At 35.3% G+C, this 20571-nt stretch overlaps 1 protein-coding gene across 4 annotated transcripts in view; it reads right to left on the bottom strand.

Moving 5' to 3' along the window:
* The window catches only part of fliI (FLII actin remodeling protein), a 436796-nt gene that overhangs the window by 265010 nt on the left and 151215 nt on the right, over positions 1-20571 (bottom strand). For all 4 annotated transcript variants that reach the window (XM_090376949.1, XM_090376950.1, XM_090376948.1 and 1 more), the window contains 2 exons: positions 9971-10127; positions 406-488 (listed from right to left, as the gene is read on the bottom strand). In XM_090376949.1, coding sequence (XP_090233075.1) covers positions 406-488; positions 9971-10127 — 240 coding nt within the window. The remainder of the gene's footprint in view (positions 1-405; positions 489-9970; positions 10128-20571) is intronic.

Raw genomic sequence — 20571 nt, 5'->3', positions numbered from 1 at the left:
AATTTTTTTATTATAAATTAATTAGGAATATTTTGGGGGTTGTAGTTCTTTTTACAGACAAGTTTTGTCTGGAATTGTCTAAATATGTCTGGAATATACGTACTGTTACTGTTAAATAGTATAGAAAGTGTTTTTCAAATTAAAACTTTATTTATTTTTTTTTTCTTAACACATAAGGCTTCTCTAACTTCTTAGAAACTGGGAATTTTAATTTATAAATTTGCTTATTTAACTAATATCAAATTTACATTTGTCCATTTGAATGGACAAATGCACATCTGCTTGCCTAATTTATTATGCAATCATCTTTCAGTGTGTATTTTGAGCATGGAATGCAGAAAATTCCAACGGATTAGATCTAGATTATGGAGTGATCTTACCTAAATTCCAGTTTAAATTACTTACCAGGTATCTGACCAACATCATCATCAAAGAAATCACTGTAATCTAGATGTGGCTTTTCCAATGCTTCATCCCATCTCTTTGGCCTGAATAATAAGTTATAACATAAATAGGGTACTAGAAATAATTAATTTTTGTTAATTACACTAATACAATGATTTGTAAAAGAATAAGAGAAGTTTACCTCAATATGATATGTAGAAACACTTCCATATGATAGAACTCTCCAGAAATTAAAATAAAAACAATTAAAAAAATCAAAAATCTTACATTACAGTTAGAAATAATTAACAATAATTAAAAATCAAATGAACACAATTAAAAATCAATTTAATGCAATTAAAAATTAAGTAAAAAATTAATTTAATGAAAAAAATTCCAAAACAAAACGATTTTCCTTCCTGAACCTAACAATGCTTTTCAACCATATGTCATGATCACAAGAATGAAAATTCATATTTGCAAATTTTTTTACTTAATTTTTAATTGCGTTAAATTGACTTTTAATTGTGTTCATTTGATTTTTAATTATTGTTAATTATTTCTTACTGCAATGTAAGATTTTCGATTTTTTAATTGTTTTCGTTTTAATTTCTGAGTATCAAATGGAAGTGTTCTACATATCATATTGAGGTAAACCTTTCTTATTCTTTTACAAATATTGATATCAACATAGAACGTATTAAGCATTATAGCTGGCTCATACTAACTAATACAATGAACATGAAAAATTGGCTTTTAATAAGAAATCATTGAGTGAGGTGGTGGTTAAACTGGACATCAGAGAAATATTAAAGTAATATGAATGAGGGATGGGGAGGGGTGACAAATAAGCATGGAATTTAACTATTCTCATCACAATCACACACAGGTATTTTCCTATGAAATTTCATAAGCATTTTTTTTTTTTTTTTTTTTTTTTTTACAAAAATTAACTGCAAGTTAATATACATTCAACCTTTTATTAGAAAATCGGGAGGGGGGACTTAACCCACTAGTGATCATGCAAATTTTTCTTATATATATCAGTGAGCACAGGAGTTCGATAGTCTTCCAAAAATAAAAGCATACAGCATATGTATTTATGAATTTTCTCATTAATCATCATTAAAATACTATATTCAAATATGATATTCTTAATACATTCCTCATAATGTTGATTCAGTAAGACGAACATTTAATCATTAAGCTATATTAAATTTATTATATAATTTGGTCAATAATATTGCAAGCACTACAAAAGGTAGTGCTTGCGACCTTCCTGTTTTCAATATTTATTAATGACAGGAATCGAGGCACACTGCTATTACAACAAGACCTAGAAAAACTGGGACAGATGAGCTGAGAAGTGGCAAATGTGGTTTAACATTGATAAATGAAAGGAACTGAATATGGACAGCAGTAATTGCAGAACAATATACCAAATGTGTGGTAGTACCACACAGGGGTAGTAGAGAACAAAAAAGACTTGGGAAGAATTGTGTAGTCAGACAAGAAGTTCTCTGAAAAGAAAAAGCTTTGTGCTAGGTCAGGTCAGGTCAGGTAAGGTCATGGAGTTCTGTCAGTGATATACATGAATCTTGTCAGCACGGACAAGGAGGTGATTATCCTGTTGTAAAAGGCAATGATTAGGTTGCATCTTGAGTACTGCACTCAAGTCTGGAATCTCTCATTTTAAGAAGGATCTGTTGGAATGGGTGCAGAGAAGAGAAACATGTTTAGTGGGGGCCAAAAGGACACTCTTACCAAGAAAGTTGTCAGTTCTGCAAAATGAAATGTTTAGAAACTAAGCACCTGCAAGGAGACCTGACTGAAGTGTTTATGGCTTTAAATTGATTGAATAAACTAAATGCTGATGGCATATAGAATCTCTCTCTCTCTCTCTCTCTCTCTCTCTCTCTCTCTCTCTCTCTCTCTCTCTCTCTCTCTCTCTCTCTCTTGAACAACACTCATAAAAGAACATAAATTTAAATTGAAAAAGGATGGTTATAAGGTAGATGTGCAAAAATCTGCTTTCAGCCAGAGTATGCATAAAAGCTTGCTTCCTTCCACTACTAATACTAAAAATGAAATATCACATTCATAAATGTAAAATTCATTGTTTTTAAAAAAAAAAAATTTACAAAATAAGTACTGCATGGTCTGGTTTTCGTACCCATCATTTAAAAGCTTATAAATCAAACACAAATTAATTATTTCTCTTATTTATTTGGAAAGTGAAATACAGATGAAAAATACTGCAATAAAGTTGTTTTCATTAGGAATAATAATGGAATGCCTTTATTTATTTATTTATTTTTTTTTTTTTTTGTACATACAACACTTACTGCTTAGAGACATCACTTAATGAAACCAGCAGCATTTTTATTTTTTTAATTATGAGACCAATTAAAGATTCGTAAATTCACTTTGTATTTATTGAAATCATTGGTATTACTGTTAAATCAGATAGAAAGAATTCATTACCCAAAGAATAAATATCTCTAAATTATAATACTTGCTATGCTTTTTCTCTAAGATAAGTCTACAGTAAAACATCAGTTATTCAGAAAAATGGGTGAAGGCATGGTTCAAATTGTAGAAGAACATAATGTCATGCAAAGATTTTAAAGTTGTTCATAAAAACAAGCAAGTTTTTATGAACTTGCTTGTTTTTCAAACCAATGCGATATGTTAATTTATATGTTATTAGAAAAAAAATATGAAAAAAAGAAAAAAAGAAGCAAAACATTATTAATGGATAAGCTAACTTATAAACCATCTGTAAATTTTGATAAACCAAAAATGCAAACAATATACTGAGAGTCATACATTTCTTTTTTTTTTTTTTTTTCTTGAAAAATATATTTTCTCTAAAAAATGTTATGGCTATTAACCTTCTATTCTACACCCAAATAAAATAATTGTACATTACAACTTCTTGCAGACATCGACCAAATCAGATGATTTATTACAAATAAAAGATACAAAATATTTACAATTAAGACTGATGAAACTAAATACGTTAAATAAAAGCAGTTAAAACACACTGGTTAAAAATGCTAAAAATATATATTAAAAAACTAAAAACAATAAATAAATGTAGAGTAGCTTTCAGCTGCTATAATCTGCCTTTATCAAAGTAAGGATGGTAAGCAGTGGCTTAAATAAAGGGTATGAGAAACTACAATTAATCATATGTGCATGTAATCATGTGTGCACACATGAGTTATAGGTGGGGGAGAAGTGATGTGCCGGACTAAAATGAAGAGCAGAAGGTCTAAGTGGTAGGAGGAGAGAGGAAGAAAAGGAATGACAGAATGACATGGCATTTTTCTTACCTCATGTAACACCAAAAGCTCAAAAATTGGGCATACATAAGTACTATGGTTCCAATTAACTGAAGCCTAAGTGGAAATGATGTATACAACTCCCAACCAGTGGCAGATCTTGAAGCTGCAGACATAATCCATTATGTGAGCATTGTTTGGCATAAGGTTATGGCTCTACCACCAATAATGCACAGCTATTGCTGATTGGAAAAACTGAGTGGATTGTAAAACTGATATCATGAAATCAAATAAAATGTAAGAAGTATCTCTATACAATATATGTAACCATGCGATTCGTTATTAACTTTAATCTGCTAATTGTACATACCATGCTATGAATGTGGAAACTGTACAGCCTTCTGGATCTTAGGAAAGCTTTTGATACTGTTCCACATGGAAGACTGTACAAATTGGAGCAGTATGGCATTAACGGCAAATTGCTACTATGGATAAAGGGTTGGTTGAGTGGGAGAAGACAGAGAGTAGTAAATCAATGGACACTGCTCTTCATGGACTAATGTTATTAGTGGAGCTTCCCACGGTTCAGTGTTGGGTCCATTGTTGTTTTCTGTATTTACTAATGATATTGATGAAGGTATATCAGGCTTAATGTCCAAGTTTGCAGGGTTACTAATGACAGTATGCTACTGCAACAGGATCTATAAAAGTTGAGAAGATGGGCTGAGAGGTGGCAAGTGAAGTTTAACATTGACAAATGAAAAGTATTGCATATGGGTAGCAGTAACCCTAGAGTAACGTATAAACTGTGTGGTATTACACTGACAGTGGTAGAGAATTAAAAGGACCTGGAGGTAATTGTGCAGTCAGATATGAAGTTTTCTGAGCAGTGTAGACAATCTGCAAGAGTAGATTATGGTGTCTTGTCAATGATATATAGGAACTTTTTTAGCAGGGATAAGGAGGCCATTATCTCCTTGTATAAGGCAATGGTCAGGCCACACCTTGAGTAATGTATACAGGTCTGGAGGCCTCATTTTAGGAAGGATGTAGAGCTGCTGGAATGAGTATAGAGAAGGGCAACAAGATTAGTGAATGGAACAAAGGGTTGCTCTTGTGAAGAAAGGCTTCAGTTCTACAAATTACAGTTTCTGGAGATTAGGCACCTGCCTGCTAGGTGACATAATTTAAGTGTATAGACCTTGAATGGTTTGCACAAGCTCAATGCTGATAGGATTCTTCCTCTTGCAGGGATTAATTGCCTGAGGGGACATAAATTCAAATTGAGGAAAGACAGTTGTAGAATAGATGTGCAGAAATTTGCCTTTAGCCAGTGGGTGGTTGATTGCTGGAACAAACTTCCATATGTTGTTGTAGAAGTTTACAGCTTAAATAAACTCAAGGCAGAACTAGACAGACAATTTGGGGTGAATGGATGGGTGAAAAGGGGAAGGTTTTTTTTTTTTTTTTTTTGGCTGAAGCTATATAACCTTGCTTTCTTGCATCATATACCTCTACTAATGCTAAATCAAATATGTTCTCATAAATTACATAGTGGAGAAAAAGAATAACAAATTTTACAAAATTCTAGTTTTTTTACTGAACTCTAAAGTTTTCAATGCTCGCATTCTAAATCTTCCAAGTTTTTACTACAAATTTAACTTGGATAAAACATGGAGAGCAAAACATCACTGCACACATTTGCTTACAACATTACTGAAAATTTATTATGTTCGTCTATGTATAATGTAGTATTAGAATGGAATAAACTATATTTCCTTTTATTCTCAGGGCAGCCATGACCAGAAGAGTTTACATATTCATTGAAACCATATACATATGGAATTAAGCATAAAAATATTTTTAATACCGTAGTGAACAAGAGGCCATGCACTTTTTGTGGCCATGTGTGCTACTACAAGACCACACCCTTCTAGGTGGTAGATGACTCTCATCAACCGGTGAAATACCACCACTTTGCTTATTGGAGGCTTGAAGTGGTGGAACCCATGTTTAGTCTCTAGAGCTAAGTTCCGGTCAACCCTTCCCTATCTCTTCCATCATGCAGTATGATTGATGACTTTTGAGCTTATGATGAACATTGTGGCGAGATCCAATATTCCTTACATTTCGAGGGTACAGCTCTAAACCGGTGTTCGCAGGCCGGCTGATAGTTAGTACACCAGACCGAACCTATTGGTAACTCTCTAGGAGGCTTCCGGATCAGCTAGTGTATAATCTTGCTACCTCTACTCTGCCAGATAGTGACTTTCTTACTATTGAATAAACCATGAATTGTCAAACTAATAGAGCAAGCTTATCTGCGAAAATATCTAAACCTCCCAAGCACTTCCTAATTCATTTCACAAATATACGTGGTCTCAATTCTAATCTCAACGATGTCCATTTCCACTTGCAGTCTGCCAAACCCCATGTACTTTTTCTGACAGAATCTCAGTTATCGGTTGATTCAACTACTGCTCATCTCAGATGCCCAAATTATTTGCTGTATGATTCCTTTTGCCTCAAAGGTGGTACTTGTGCATATGTCCGTTCTGATATTCCCTGTCAGAGACTTGGCAATTTGGAATCTCCTCTCTTTGACCTTCTCTGGCTTAAAATCTCTCTACCTCATTGTGTCAAATTCATCTGTTGTCTCTACCGATCTCCCAACTCCACTAATCACTTGGGGCTCTTTGACTTCCTCTCTTTGCAACTTGACTTTCTCCAGTCCAACTTTCCTAACAGTGAGGTAATTTTCCTCGGTGATTTTAATGTTCCAGCTCCAGCTGGCTTCTGTTTTCTAGTCACACCGACCCAGCAGGTCGAGACGCTGAGACTTTTGCAATTACTAATGACCTTACACAGATTGTTCATTTACCTACAAGAATGCCGGACAATCCTAATCATACAGCCAATACGCTTGATCTTTTTCTCACAAACAACCCTTCTAAGTACACAGTCGAAGTGAGAGGTCCTTTCGGCACTTCAGATCACAACTTGGTGATTGTCTCTTCTCCAATGGAACCTTTATCTCATAGCTATTCCCAACCTCGTGTTGTTTGGCATTACAAGAATGCAAAATGGGATGACCTGCGAGACTTCTTTTCTTCTTTTCCTTGGTCGGATTACTGTTTCAAAACTTCTGATGTCAAAGTTTGCTCAGATCGTGTCAGTGAAATTATTCTTGCAGGAATGGAATCCTTTATCCCACACTCCACTTTAAAATCTCGTCCTTTATCTAAACCTTGGTTTTCCAATAAATGTGCTAAGGCTGTTCAAGAGAAGAATGTTGCATATCGTAATTGGCTTGTTTCTAATTCTTCAGTTTCATTTTCTGCCTACACCAAAGCTCGCAACAATTGTAAAGCAGTTATTAATCAGTCCAAACTACAGTTTGAACAGGCTAAGAGTAGAAAACTTGCTTCTTGCCCTAATGGTAGCTGAGCATTCTGGTCTCTTGCCAAGGCTATTGTCCGCAACTTTTGCCTATCTCTGTTCCCACCTCTGTCCAAACCAGATGGTTCTGTTGTCACTTCAGCCAAGGAAAAAGCTGACCTGCTAGCATCCCATTTTTCTTCCAGCTCATGTATTAATGATCTTGGTAAAACACCTCCCACCATTCCCAACACGCTCCATTCAATGCCTCCTGTGGTCTTCCGTCAAAAGGATATCAGAAGGATTTTGATGAATCTTAATGCTAAGAAAGCTCCAGGTCCTGATGGAATTTCTCCACTTGTTCTCAAAACCTGTGCTCTTGAACTTACTCCTATTCTTTGCTGCCTTTTTTCATTTTCTTATTCAAAAGGTGTTTTTCCTTCAGCTTGGAAATTTGCTCATATCCAGCCAGTTCCTAAAAAGGGTGACAAATCCCTCCCATCCAATTATCGTCCCATTGCAATTACTTCTTCTCTTTCTAAAGTAATGGAGAAATCAATTAACCGCCAACTCTTAAACTACCTAGAAACCTTCCGTCTGATCAATGATCGCCAGTATGGATTCCGTCAGTGTTGATCCACTGGTGATATTCTGGCTTATGTTACCCATTTATGGACTAATTCAATGGAAATGTTCGGTGAAACACAAGTAGTTGCTCTTGACAACTCAAAGGCTTTCGATCATATTTGGCATAAAGGTCTTCTAAACAAGCTTCCATCTTATGGTTTGCCAACTGTTTTTAGTAATTGGTTATCCAGTTTTCTCTCTGATCGCTCACTGAGGGTGATGGTATATGGCTCTCTCTTCTAACTTCTCCACTAATGCCGGTGTCCCCCAAGGTTCAGTTCTTTCCCCCACTCTTTTCCTCCTGTATATTAATGACCTTCTTCCATTGACTGGAAATTCTATCCATAGTTTTGCCGATGATAGCACATTGCATTCCACTTTCCATTTTGAGAAACCTTGTTCTGCTCAATCAGCTTCAACCTTTTGAAAATCTGCTACCAATTCCTTAAATGCCGATCTTCAGGTAATTCTCCAGTGTAGCAAAGACAACTTAGTTAATTTCAAGCCTTCTAAAACTCAGTCTTGTCTTATATCTCGCAAAAAGGATTCTTCTGCTCCTATGCTTATCTTTAGTGACACTCCGATTTCTAGGCAAAATGATATATCTCTTTTGGGGATTACCCTGACTTCTAATCTCTCTTGGCACAAGCACATTACAAATATTGCTTCCTCTGCATCTAAAAAACTTGGTTTTCTCTTTCGCTCTCGGCGTTACTTTTCTTCCAAACAGCTGCTCACTCTGTATAAATTGCAAATCCGCCCTGCCATGGAATATTGTTCCCACATCTGGGGTGGTGCCCACAAAACCTCTCTCAGGCTTCTTGATTCCATTCAAAAGAGGGCAGTTAGGTTAATTAATGATTCAACTCTAACTGAGTCTCTCCATTCGCTTTCTCATAGACGTACTGTTTCTGCTGCATGCCTCTTCTACAGATACTTCCATGAGCACTGTTCTTTGGAATTGGCTTCTATAATTCCCACTCTCTCTTTCAAAACAGTCCAAACACGTGCCGCCACCAGCCAACATCCATTTACTGTCCAACTTCAAACCCACAGAACCAACTTTTCATCTTCCTCATTTATTCATTCAACTGCCATTTTCTGGAACAACTTTCCTTCATACGTATTTCCTGAAAATTACAATCTACACAAGTTCAAGTCCAATGTCAACAAATATCTCCTTTCGTCTTCACAACCTCCAACCAAAACACGGTACTAAGTACTATAGGTTCCAATACCTCTCGTGTTTGGGGTTCACATAAAAAAAAAAAAAAAAAGCCAGCCCAACTAGGATGGAAATTATTAGCATTAGTAGAGGCATATGATACAAAAAGCAAGCTTATACAGCATCAGACAAAAAAAGAAATTGAAAGAAAGTATAAAAGCAACGTGCGGGCCCTTGGTGAGATGATTGGGACTTATGTACATGTCAGCATCAGTACAGTGTGCAGGAAGCTGTATGATACAGGTTACCAAAATCATGCAGCTATCCACATGCCACTAATCACCTTGACTAATGCCAGACATCTTCTAGATTAGTGTAAGGTCTGCCATTCTTGGACCATTGGTTGTTTTGGACAAAACCATGAATACTGAAGTCTATCTAGATGTCCTGGACAACAATGCGTTACCTATATTTTTGTACCACAACAGTGATGGTCTATACTTATATCAGCAGGACAATGCTCCACATCATACTACTCACACAGTCATAGGTGGTAGATGACTTTCATCAACCGGTGAAATACCACCACGTTGCTTATTGGAGGCTTGAAGTGGTGAAACCCATGTTTAGTCTCTTGAGAAAAGTTTCCGGCATCCTCCCCCCATACTTCTCCTTCAACCCATGCACGGTACTAAGTACTATAGGTTTTGATACTTTTCGTGTTTGGGGTTTTCATAAAAAAAAAAAAAAAAAAGACTAGTATATGAATATGAGCATCAAAAGTTGGCTGTTAGCCCAGAGCCCTGATCTCAATCCTACAGGGAACCTCTGCAATGAAATGGATTCTTGGGTATGAAGAGAGACTGCCCAAAAAAAGAGATGAACTGGCCGCTGCTGTATGGCAGAAAATATCAGAGGACCTTTAATGTCCACCCCATTCTGTACCATTTGGTATTAGAATATACTAATTTATTTTAATGTAGTACTAATGAATTACTTTAATATCAATGAAAGTTGCCAAAATCATACCTACATGTCTAACATAAAAGCAACATTACCATCAAAAAGCCAATTAAAGTTTAAAAAAGGACATGTGCTTTACTATATTATAATACACAATATTACTAACTTCAGAGACACATTCTTGTCATCCTGTTTTAAATCTTTATTCTTTTCTTTTGCAACATCACTCATGCCCTTTAAAATTTTAGCTTGATCGCTATCAGCTTCACCTTCTTTTCTTCGCCTTAATCTTTGTTTACGTGCTATAGGATCTTTGCTGGGAGCTGAAATATTATATAGTTTTCATTAAATGAGTAAACTATCTGCTTTTAACAATCCTATAAATGTATAAGTTAAACCTGAAAAGAGTAGTTTCAGAAATTCTTAAAAGAAAAGTACCTGAAAATTTTTTGACATTGCTACCAAACAGAATATTATCATTAACACCTTTAAATATATAAATCAGATTCTATAATAAAATGAAAATCACATATAATAAGAGGACTCTACATCTCACATATTAAGTTAATTGCTAAGCTTTTCATTTTCAAATTTTTAATTTTAATTAAAATTAAATTTTTTTAATTTTGTTCGTAAGAAGATGATTAGTATCAGGATTAGTATTAGTAGTGGCAAATGATGCAAGGAAGCAAGTTTATACAGAATCAGCAAAAAAAAAAACCCATTTTCCACATCACCTGCCCAACCTCCCTATTAATTTATCCAGTTTTCTCTTAAATTTATTCAAATTACCTGCTTCCATAACACCAGATGGGAGTTTGCTCCAAAAATGAATTACCTCCTGGTGGCGGAAGGTAATTTCTACATATATATATCTTGCAACCATCCTTGCTCAATTTGAATTTAGGCCCAATCAACTGAGCAAGAGGAAAGTTGCCATCAGCACTGAGCTTACCATTCAAAGCCTTAAATACTCCAATCAGATCTACTCACAGGTGCCTAGTCTCCAGATGTTGCAATTTGCATAACTGATGTCTTTGTCAGCAAGAGCACTCTATCGTTCCCTAACTAATCTTGTTGCTTTTCTCTGCACCCATTCCAACAGATCCACAACCTTACTAAAATGAGGCTTCCAGACTTACATGCAATACTTAAGATGTGACCTAACCACTGCCTTATACAATGGGATAATCATCTCCTTATACTTTCTGGAAAAATTTCTATATATCATTGACAGAAAAGATAAGGAGGTGATTATCCCATTTTATTTTAATTTTTTCTTGTTGAGCAGCACACGCTGATTACTGTCACTAAGGACACTGCTAACCTTAGTATCATTTGAAAACTTAAGACTAAGTTTAATATGCCTTCATTAATATCATTAATAAATATAAAAGAAAACAATAGATCCAGCACTAAACTCCACTAATAACATTAGTCCAAGATCAGTGCTCACTGATACTCATACTCTTATCTTCTCCCACTCAACCATCTCTTTATCCATAGCAGTAACTTGCCCTTAATGCCACTGCTCCAATTTGCACAGTAGTCTTTTATTGTTGTTATTTGATTTTTTAGGAGCATTAGCAACTACGGCCATATTGCTCCGGGGATATGCGGTGGTCATTCCCTGACCTTTCCACATCCTCCGTATTTGGTGGTTCACGGGCTCGAACCCCGGTCTAATCAAGAAGCGTGTGCTATGCACTGCTGCTCCTGCTCACCCGGCTACGGAGGCGCCCATAGTCTTTTATGTGGAACAGTATAAAAAGCTTTTCTGAAAGCTAAGGATGTTTGTCAAAATTATATTTTGCATCCAGTCCCTTTGTTACTGCATCATAATATTAATTCAGATTGGTCAGACAAGATTGTCCATTAACAAATCCATTCTATGAATGCAACATAACTGCATTCTGTTTGCATTACTTCTTATATTATTATTATTATTTCTTTTTTCCAAATGACCAAAAGTAAACAAATCAGATTACTTTGTGGTAATGGGTGACCTAAATGCTAGAATGGGAAATAGTAAAATCAATTAAATTATGAGCATATACAGTGAGCAAATTAAGAACAGAAATGGGATAAGGCTGACTGATTTTGCAACCTATAATAACCTACAGATTATGAATACAGTAAGCCCCAGTTATAGTGATCACGTTTGCAAAATGAATTTTGATTCTAATCAATGGCGATTCTAATAAGCGAAAATTGATGAATATTATCCACAGGCTATAAAAGTTAAGATAAAAAGCACAAAATTACACTTTATTACCAAAAGTTTATTACCAATTAAATGATATATGCAAATCAGATGAATATTATCTACAGGTTAGAAAAATAAAAATTAATTTTTATTAATTAAACATAACACTTGTAATATGATTATAATTTGAAATACAGTAGTCACTTATTTGAGATAAATTATCACTACAAAGTCTATTTATAGATTTTTCAATATTGTAAAACAGTCTATATATTAATGATCGCTTGCACCAGCTTCTTGCAATGCTCTCCTCAGGGCAGCTATAGCATCAAGATTTTGCCGTTGTTTTGTAACTGGAATTCGTTCAGGTTCATCCTCATTTTCCTTCTCCTTGGTGAAATTATCAGTAACAGACTGGGCAATTTCTTCATCTGTTAAAGCTGTAGTAACTTCCAGATTGCCATCTATGCCCACCCAATCATTAAACTCCTGTTCTCCCATGTCTTCAGGCTTTTTAATCAGTATTGTGACTTAGTTGACCATCATGAATAATTAATCCACATTTTTTAAAACAGTTGCTAATGCAGGTTTTGGAAATTTCATTCCAGACACTCATATTCACTCTCTTTCTGTTCAGTGACATTTTTTTTGTAGTAAAATTTAAAACACAGTAAAAAAATAAGTGTTAATCAATAACAAAGCACATGGCACGCACAAATAGGAACTAACATGACACGTGCCACTTTTTACGGAGTAAAGAGTTTCCGAAATTTTGATACGGGAATGAAGAGCAGATTCTGAAAATTTATTTATGTTTTTTTTTTTTTTTTTTTACGATTGAAGATTTCAGTGAAGGGGAAACACATTTCACCATAATAACGTAAAAATACATAGAATTCCAGCTATCGGTATTATTGCAAATACAATAAGATCCAGTTTCCTACCCATTTATAACAGATTGTACAAACAAAAAAGCCAATAAACCGAAAACTGTAAATTGTTTTTATTGTTTTATGGTTGTGACCTCTCAAAATTTAACCTCCAGAAATGGGCTTTAGAGAAATATCACAGAGGCATTCAAAATTGATTCTTATAACCAAAGATGTGATTATAATAAAAGATGAAAGTGTGGTGCATTTTACTCATTTGAATCGGTTCTTTGAAATTTGATTCTATAAAGCAGCTGATTCTAATAACTAGTGATCACTATAACCGGAGCTTATTGTACTTTCTTCCCCACAAAGACTGCCACAAATACATCTGCTCAGCATGAGGTAGCAGGTCAATAACAGATTATATATTAGTAAACAAAATTTGTTTTGCACACAAGAGTATTCAGAAGTTTTGAATTGAAAACTGACCACTTTATACTAGTTTCATCAATTAGATTCCCACCATGATGGCTGAAAACAAAGAAAAAATTAACAGAAACAAAGAATGAAGAGCGTTTGAAAGTGAGCCTTTTGCATGACCTTAGTATCAGATGGCTTTTCCACAGAGAGTTAAAAAACTGACACAAGATATGCAAACTAGCAAATCAGTTGAAGAAGAATGGACGCACATTTGCAAAATATAAAACAGGCAGCATCTGAAAGTTTAAGCAATAAGAAAAGATGGTACTGAAGAAGAAGCCTATGACAATGGGATGAATAAATTTCAAAAATTATAGAAGATAAATGAAATGCTTTGAAGAAATACTTATCAACAAAATCAGCTGATAATAAATGTGAATATAACAAGAAAAAAGCAATAGCCAAAAGAGAAGTCAGGAAAATGAATAGAGAGAGAGCTGGAATAACTGTCTCAAACTTCTGAGACATAACATTTTTTTTTTTTTTTTTTTTTTTGATTTGGTAGTTGTTGGCGCATCGGCTTCTGTGGCCATATTGCACCTCCCAAGGTTTTTGCAGTACTTTGATCCAAGCCCGAGACGGGAATCGAACCCGCGACCTTTGGGTTGCCGGGCAGGTACTTTACCCACTCGGCTAGCCTGGTCGGCGAGACATAACAAAACTAAACCTGGTTACTTATAACCAGTTTTAGTTTTGTTAGGTTTCTTTTGTTAAATCTGGAAGGAGCAGCAGTGCGTAGCACACGCTTCTTGATTAGACCGAGGTTCGAGCCCGTCACCACCAAATACGAAGAATGCAGAAAGGTCAGGGAATGACCACCGCATATTCCCGGAGCAATATGGCCTTAGTTGCTAATGCTCCTAAAAACCAAATAACTAACTAATAAATAACTTTGTTAAATCTTGTTTTCCAATTTAAATAACTTAAATCAAGAAACAAGGGAAAATATAAGAATAATGCGATAGATCTACATGGCTGCAATACTTCCAGAATCTTTGGACACATAGTACAAAATTCTTGATACAGTTTGTATGCTTAACTGATACTGGAAATGTTCTGCTGCATTTATATCCACAACTGTAACTTGCAACGTTGTGGGACAAACCATTTGTGTGCACAGCAGGGGTGTACCTAATAAAATGGTAGCACAGTGTAATTATAAACGAGTAGTAAAGTCGATCGTATTGCATTTGCGATAATACCGATAGCTGGAATTGTGCGGTATTTTACGTTATTATGTGTGTCCCCTTCACTGAAATCTTCAGTCATATAAAAAAAAAAAAAAAAAAACTTTAAGAATCTTCTCTTCATTCCTATTTTTCAGCTTGTTACTCCGTGTCCCGTTTGTGGAATTTGTGCATGCCATGGTCGTCATTACTGATAGCTTATTATTATTATTCCGTTTTAAATTTTACAATCATAAAAAAGAAAAAAAAATTGAATGAAAAAAATTAACATAAGCTCGAAGTTACGTAATTCGGTGACTTACTACAATATATCCAAACATGTTCAGCAACCTACGTAAAAAATATGGTGATGGATAAAAAAACTTACCACGCACTACTCATGTGTCCAATACGATGCTTCACTTTATTTTTAAAAATTTCGTGCATGGTTTGGTCACCAACATTATAATGGTTCATTAAAGATTTAATGGATGCATCGTTTACAAACTTTTGAATAATTTCAAGTTTTTGTTTAATTGAAAGCGCAACTCGTTTGTGTTTGCCCATCATTTTCGCAATTTCTAAACAAAAAAAATTTTGTTATCCCTGACATAAATAGAAATAAACATTTGTTCTCTCTCTCTCTCTCTCTCTCTCTCTCTCTCTCTCTTTTTTTTTTGAGTGTCGGGGTCGGGTGTGAAGACAGTGAGGGTTTCAAAATAATCTCCCAATAACGACTTCATAACGCCCTGCTTGTTGCTTATTTACGACTAGAAAAACATCTGTTTATACCTATTCTAGTTGAATTTTATGATTTCTGTTTTTTTTTTTTTTTTTTTCCCCTTTGGAGTCTTGAAGTGTCCCGGTTTGTTTGTTTGTTTGTTTTTTGGTTTTAAGGAGCATTAGCAACTAAGGCCATATTGCTCCGGGATATGCGGTGGTCATTCCTCGACCTTTCCGCATACTCCGTATTTGGTGGTGACGGGCTCGAACCCCGGTCTAATCAAGAAGCATGTGCTACGCACTGCTGCTCCTTCCCACCTGGCTACGGAGGCGCGCCGTGTCCCGGTTAAACCGATCCTGGTAAATCGAGAGTCTGCTGTACTTGTTGCTGCTTTCCATCTTTCATTTTCTTAAGTACAGACTTTCGAGGTTCTTCTTCTTCTAGTTTAGCATATTTGTTGTCCTTATGAGTCCCAAAATGCTGATATGCATTGTATTTCTTCACTGTTGTCAATATGGCATTGCAGAGCAAACACATCATTTTATCGTTCACTGCAACAACGTAATACTGCAATTCCCATTCTACATTGAATACTCTCTTTTCTTATTACTTGACATTATCGGGTTACCAGTAAAAATTAAAAATGAAATACACAGATTGATTGAAAATTCAATTTTAAAGGAAACAAACACTGGAAACCAATTGCACTGGGGAGAATGACCAGAATGTCAACTGATACTGACAGCAGTCAGCAAGGTGAGTCATCGCTGATAAGAAAGGCAACATTGCCAAATGAAGTTCAGTTTCAAGTGGAAGTGATACCATATCATCTATACAGGAAACAATAATATTCTGTAAAGGTTAGTGAATTAGAAAATAAATGCTTTAGGTTAAGGTAAAGAAAGCCTGTTTAGTTTAATGCTGTTACACCAAACAATAAAAACATCATGCTGAATCTGTAATGTGATTTATGTTCCCCTGATTTCTATATTTAGATTTCACACAATAAGTGGCGATGGTAAAATGGATGAACAAGAAACACTGCGCTATGTGTCACCAACAAGAACCTCTACAGTGGATGCACTAAAACTATCCCTATAAAAATATATCTCATCTCGATTTTCAGTATGACAAGTGTGTTTTTAGATTATTCCTCCACACCCAGTCTGAGAAGACCTAGATGCATTAGAAACTTGCTCTCTCTCTACTACTGCTGAAATATTCGTGCTGGTCCTAAAAACAATATTCTAGGATTTGGTTCTAGCCAAACAAAATTCCTTGGTCCACTATGTTGGCAATGTGCTCACCACTGAGGATCAAGGAATGAAAATCTTTCCTGCCATGTCATCAACTGAACAACTTCCACAATGACATAAATGGAAATACATAAAATAAAAGCATCCATTTTTAAAGAATCTTATTTTTGGATTATGAAGTAAATTTGGACATGAGTGTGCACTAGCACTTACTTATTGCAGGTTTCAAATTGATAACTTTGAAATGTTCACGTGAATTTTCTTAGCACTTCAAGTCTCTTCTTTAAATGGACTTGTCAAAGAGTGCCAGTCCAGTGTTCTACCAGTCTGGTTAAACATTTACCAAAAACAGCCAAAATATACATACACATGCTTCAAATTTTTTTGCTTTAGTAGTAAACACTGAAACTGTTTCAATTGTCTTTCCTTTTAGAACTTTTTTCCTAAATGGCAGTAAATGTTCATTATTTATTCAATTTCAGAAGGCAATGAACCCTCCCCCTTTCAGTATACAATTTAATTAGATAACAAGATCAGCTGTTACTACCAAGTGCTCAATCTCTTCTTTTAATAACTTTCTAACACCAGTTTTTTAACCAAAAAAAAAAAAAGGGCATTATCAACACTAAGTAAATTTTTTTTATTTATTATAATTTTTTTTTAAACTTTTTTTTAGACTGCAGAATAGTTTAGGGCTGAAGCCTCAGGTTAAGTAGGGAGTTAACTGTTGTACTATTTAGTGCAATTGCATCATTTCTGTAAGTAGCCAACTACTTAAGTAGTTATAAATTGGCATCATTAAGTATATCTCATATTTTGAATACCTTCACAACGAGTTGCCATGATATTGCACTACCTCGAATAAGTAACGCTTCACCATAGGAGAAGACTACTGTTACTTATTCTCAGAAGATACCATCACCCATACCTGCTCACCCACCGATGAGGAGCCAATAAGCTCCAAAACAGTGCCATATGGGTGATGGTATCAGCTGAGAGAGGGGAATAAGTAACAACAGTCTTCTCCTATGGTGAAGTGCTACTTATTCGAGGTAGTACAATATCATGGCAAATCATTGTGAAGGTATTCACAACATGAGATATACTTAATGATGCAATTTATAACTATATAATTAGTTGGCTACGTACAGAAATGATGCAATTGCACTAACTTGTACGTCAATTAACCCCCTACGTAACCTAAGGCTTTAGCCATAAAATATACCGTAATCTAAATTACTCCACACCATTAGGCATCTCTCATATTGTGGATTTATACTTTGCAACTGGGTTGTCATCATTGCAACACCAGGGTACCTGCCCACCCACCCACTGAAGAGAAGCCAATAAGCTCCAAAACAGTGCCATATGGGTGATGGTATCAGCTGAGAGAGGGGAATAAGTAACAACAGTCTTCTCCTATGGTGAAGTGCTACTTATTCGAGGTAGTACAATATCATGGCAAATCATTGTGAAGGTATTCACAACATGAGATATACTTAATGATGCAATTTATAACTATATAATTAGTTGGCTACGTACAGAAATGATGCAATTGCACTAACTTGTACGTCAATTAACCCCCTACGTAACCTAAGGCTTTAGCCATAAAATATACCGTAATCTAAATTACTCCACACCATTAGGCATCTCTCATATTGTGGATTTATACTTTGCAACTGGGTTGTCATCATTGCAACACCAGGGTACCTGCCCACCCACCCACTGAAGAGAAGCCAACAGCTTTGAAACGGTGCCGTCTGGGGGGCCTGATGGCCACTGAGTTTCCGAGAATAGGTAACAACAATCTTCTCTACTGGGGAAGCGTTGCCTATTCAAGGAATTTATGAGCTTTTGAGTAGTGTGAGGTGAAGGGGTAACTGTCCCTTTCTTCCTTCTACAGCATTTCCTTCCTCTACCTCTCCTACTATCACCTTCCTACAATCTTTACATTTTTATTGCTTTCCTAAGTCTAATAGGAATAGTATGAGGATAACCAAGATCTTTATCCCATACCATATTTCAAATGGTGCCATATGGGTGACAGTATCTGCTGAGAATAAATAACAATAGTCTTCTCCTATGGTGAAGCGTTACTTATTTGAGGTAGTGCAATATCATGGCAACTCGTTGTGAAGGTATTCACAATATGAGATATACTTAATTATGCCAATTTATAACTACTTAAGTAGTTGGCTATGAACAGAAATTATGCAATTGCACTAACTTGTATGTCAGTTAACTGTTTTTTAGTAACGGTCGCCACAACGGGATGTAGCTTTGGATCACTTTGATTAATGCCATCTATAGCAATTGAAAATGGTACATTTTTCAAACTCATCACAACCACTTCTTTCCCCTCTCTGTACAATTTCTCTAACAATGCAGTTGTTTTACTTCTTCCACATATACATTTTATAATCAACCCCTGCATGTATTTCACAACTGGAAAACATATTCTGAATAATACACCTGCATAATCAGCATAGCTTAGAAGAAGCTTGTTTTACAATAAACATTCAGAATGTCTTGACATCATCTTCATAGCTTTGAAATGATGCATCTATTTTCAATTTTTCAGAGCAATGTACACTGTTCTTAAGCTTATTTGTTTGCAAATGATTGATTACACCATTTGACACAATCATAACTTTACTAGCACTTGAAATTTAGGGAGAAAAAAAATATATATATATCTACATATATATATATATATACATAAATCAAATGTGTTACTTTTTCAAATTTTATAATATAGGGAAATTTTCATAAAAAAACATGCAGAATTTAAAAAAAGTTTCTCATTAGAGTTCATCAGATATCCATTTAGATCCCAACCTTGAACGATATCTCTTATTTAGTATAAAAAGTTTAATAGCTTCTTGATTACTTTCATGAGAATTTTCCATTTGACATTTTCATTTCTTAGCATTAAAAAATTAAATTCAAATAATGTTATATTCAAATAAAGAATATTGTTTCCCACATCTTTAGCATGTTGGCATAGATATGCTAAATGAGTGCATCCATCAAATCAAGAAATATTTTACTACTGAATAAGCTGCCAACCCACAGGTTCTATTCAATATCTAGAAAGTTAAAATCCCCAGTGAAAAGACATTCACATTTGTTGGCCCACTCTATTTATTGGTATAGCTGCCATTATACTCATTACAGTCATTTAGCCTCATTTTTGTTTTCCCAAATGTTTATTGCACTCCAGACTTACTTGATAATATATAAACAACTTGTGTCCACTGGTTATATTGTTCTAGAATCTATATAGGTAAGAAATGACTCTCATCAACTGGTGCAATACCACAACTTTGCTTACTGGAGACTGTAAGTGGCAAAACTCACATTTAGTCTACAGAAAAAAAAGATCCAGCAACCTCCCATCCCATCTCCTCCATCACAGATTTATGTCTTTTGAGGTTATGGTGGGCATTGTGGAAAGATCCAATCTTCCTTACATTTTGAGGGTACAGCTCTAAAACAGTGTTTGCAGGCCGGCCGCTAGATGCTCCACTGGGGCGAACCTATTGGTAAATCTCTAGGAGGCATCCAGATCAGCTAGTGTATATCTTGCTGCCTCTACTCTGCCAATTGGCAACTGGAGGGAGTCCGAGTAATGTGTGCATGTAGGGAGCATTGTTGAAGTCACATTATGTCAAGGAGCTGGGTATATTTTTGCTGTGTGTACATCATATCCAAAAATTTCAATACTTCATACAACATATCTTCCCCACTTTTTCTCACTACTGAATACACCATGAATAGTCAAACTAATAGGACTTATCTGCAAAAAGATCTAAACCTCCCAAACACTTCCTTGTTGCCTTCCTTTATTTCACAAATATACATGGTCTCAATTCCAATCTCAATGATGTCCATTTACAATTACAGTCTGCCAAGCCCCACTAACTTTTTTTTGACAGAACTGCAATTATTGGTTGATTCAACGAATAACTGCAATTTAGATATTCCCTGTCAGCAATTTGGAATCCCCTCTTTTTCATCTTCTCTGGCTTAAAATCTCTCTATTCCATTCTGTCAAATCCAT

The sequence above is a fragment of the Mastigoproctus giganteus genome, chromosome 7, assembly GCF_048544385.1.
Source record: "Mastigoproctus giganteus isolate SK-2022 chromosome 7, ASM4854438v1, whole genome shotgun sequence".
NCBI lineage: Eukaryota > Metazoa > Arthropoda > Arachnida > Uropygi > Thelyphonidae > Mastigoproctus > Mastigoproctus giganteus.
This window is presented reverse-complemented; position numbering and strand designations above follow the sequence as displayed.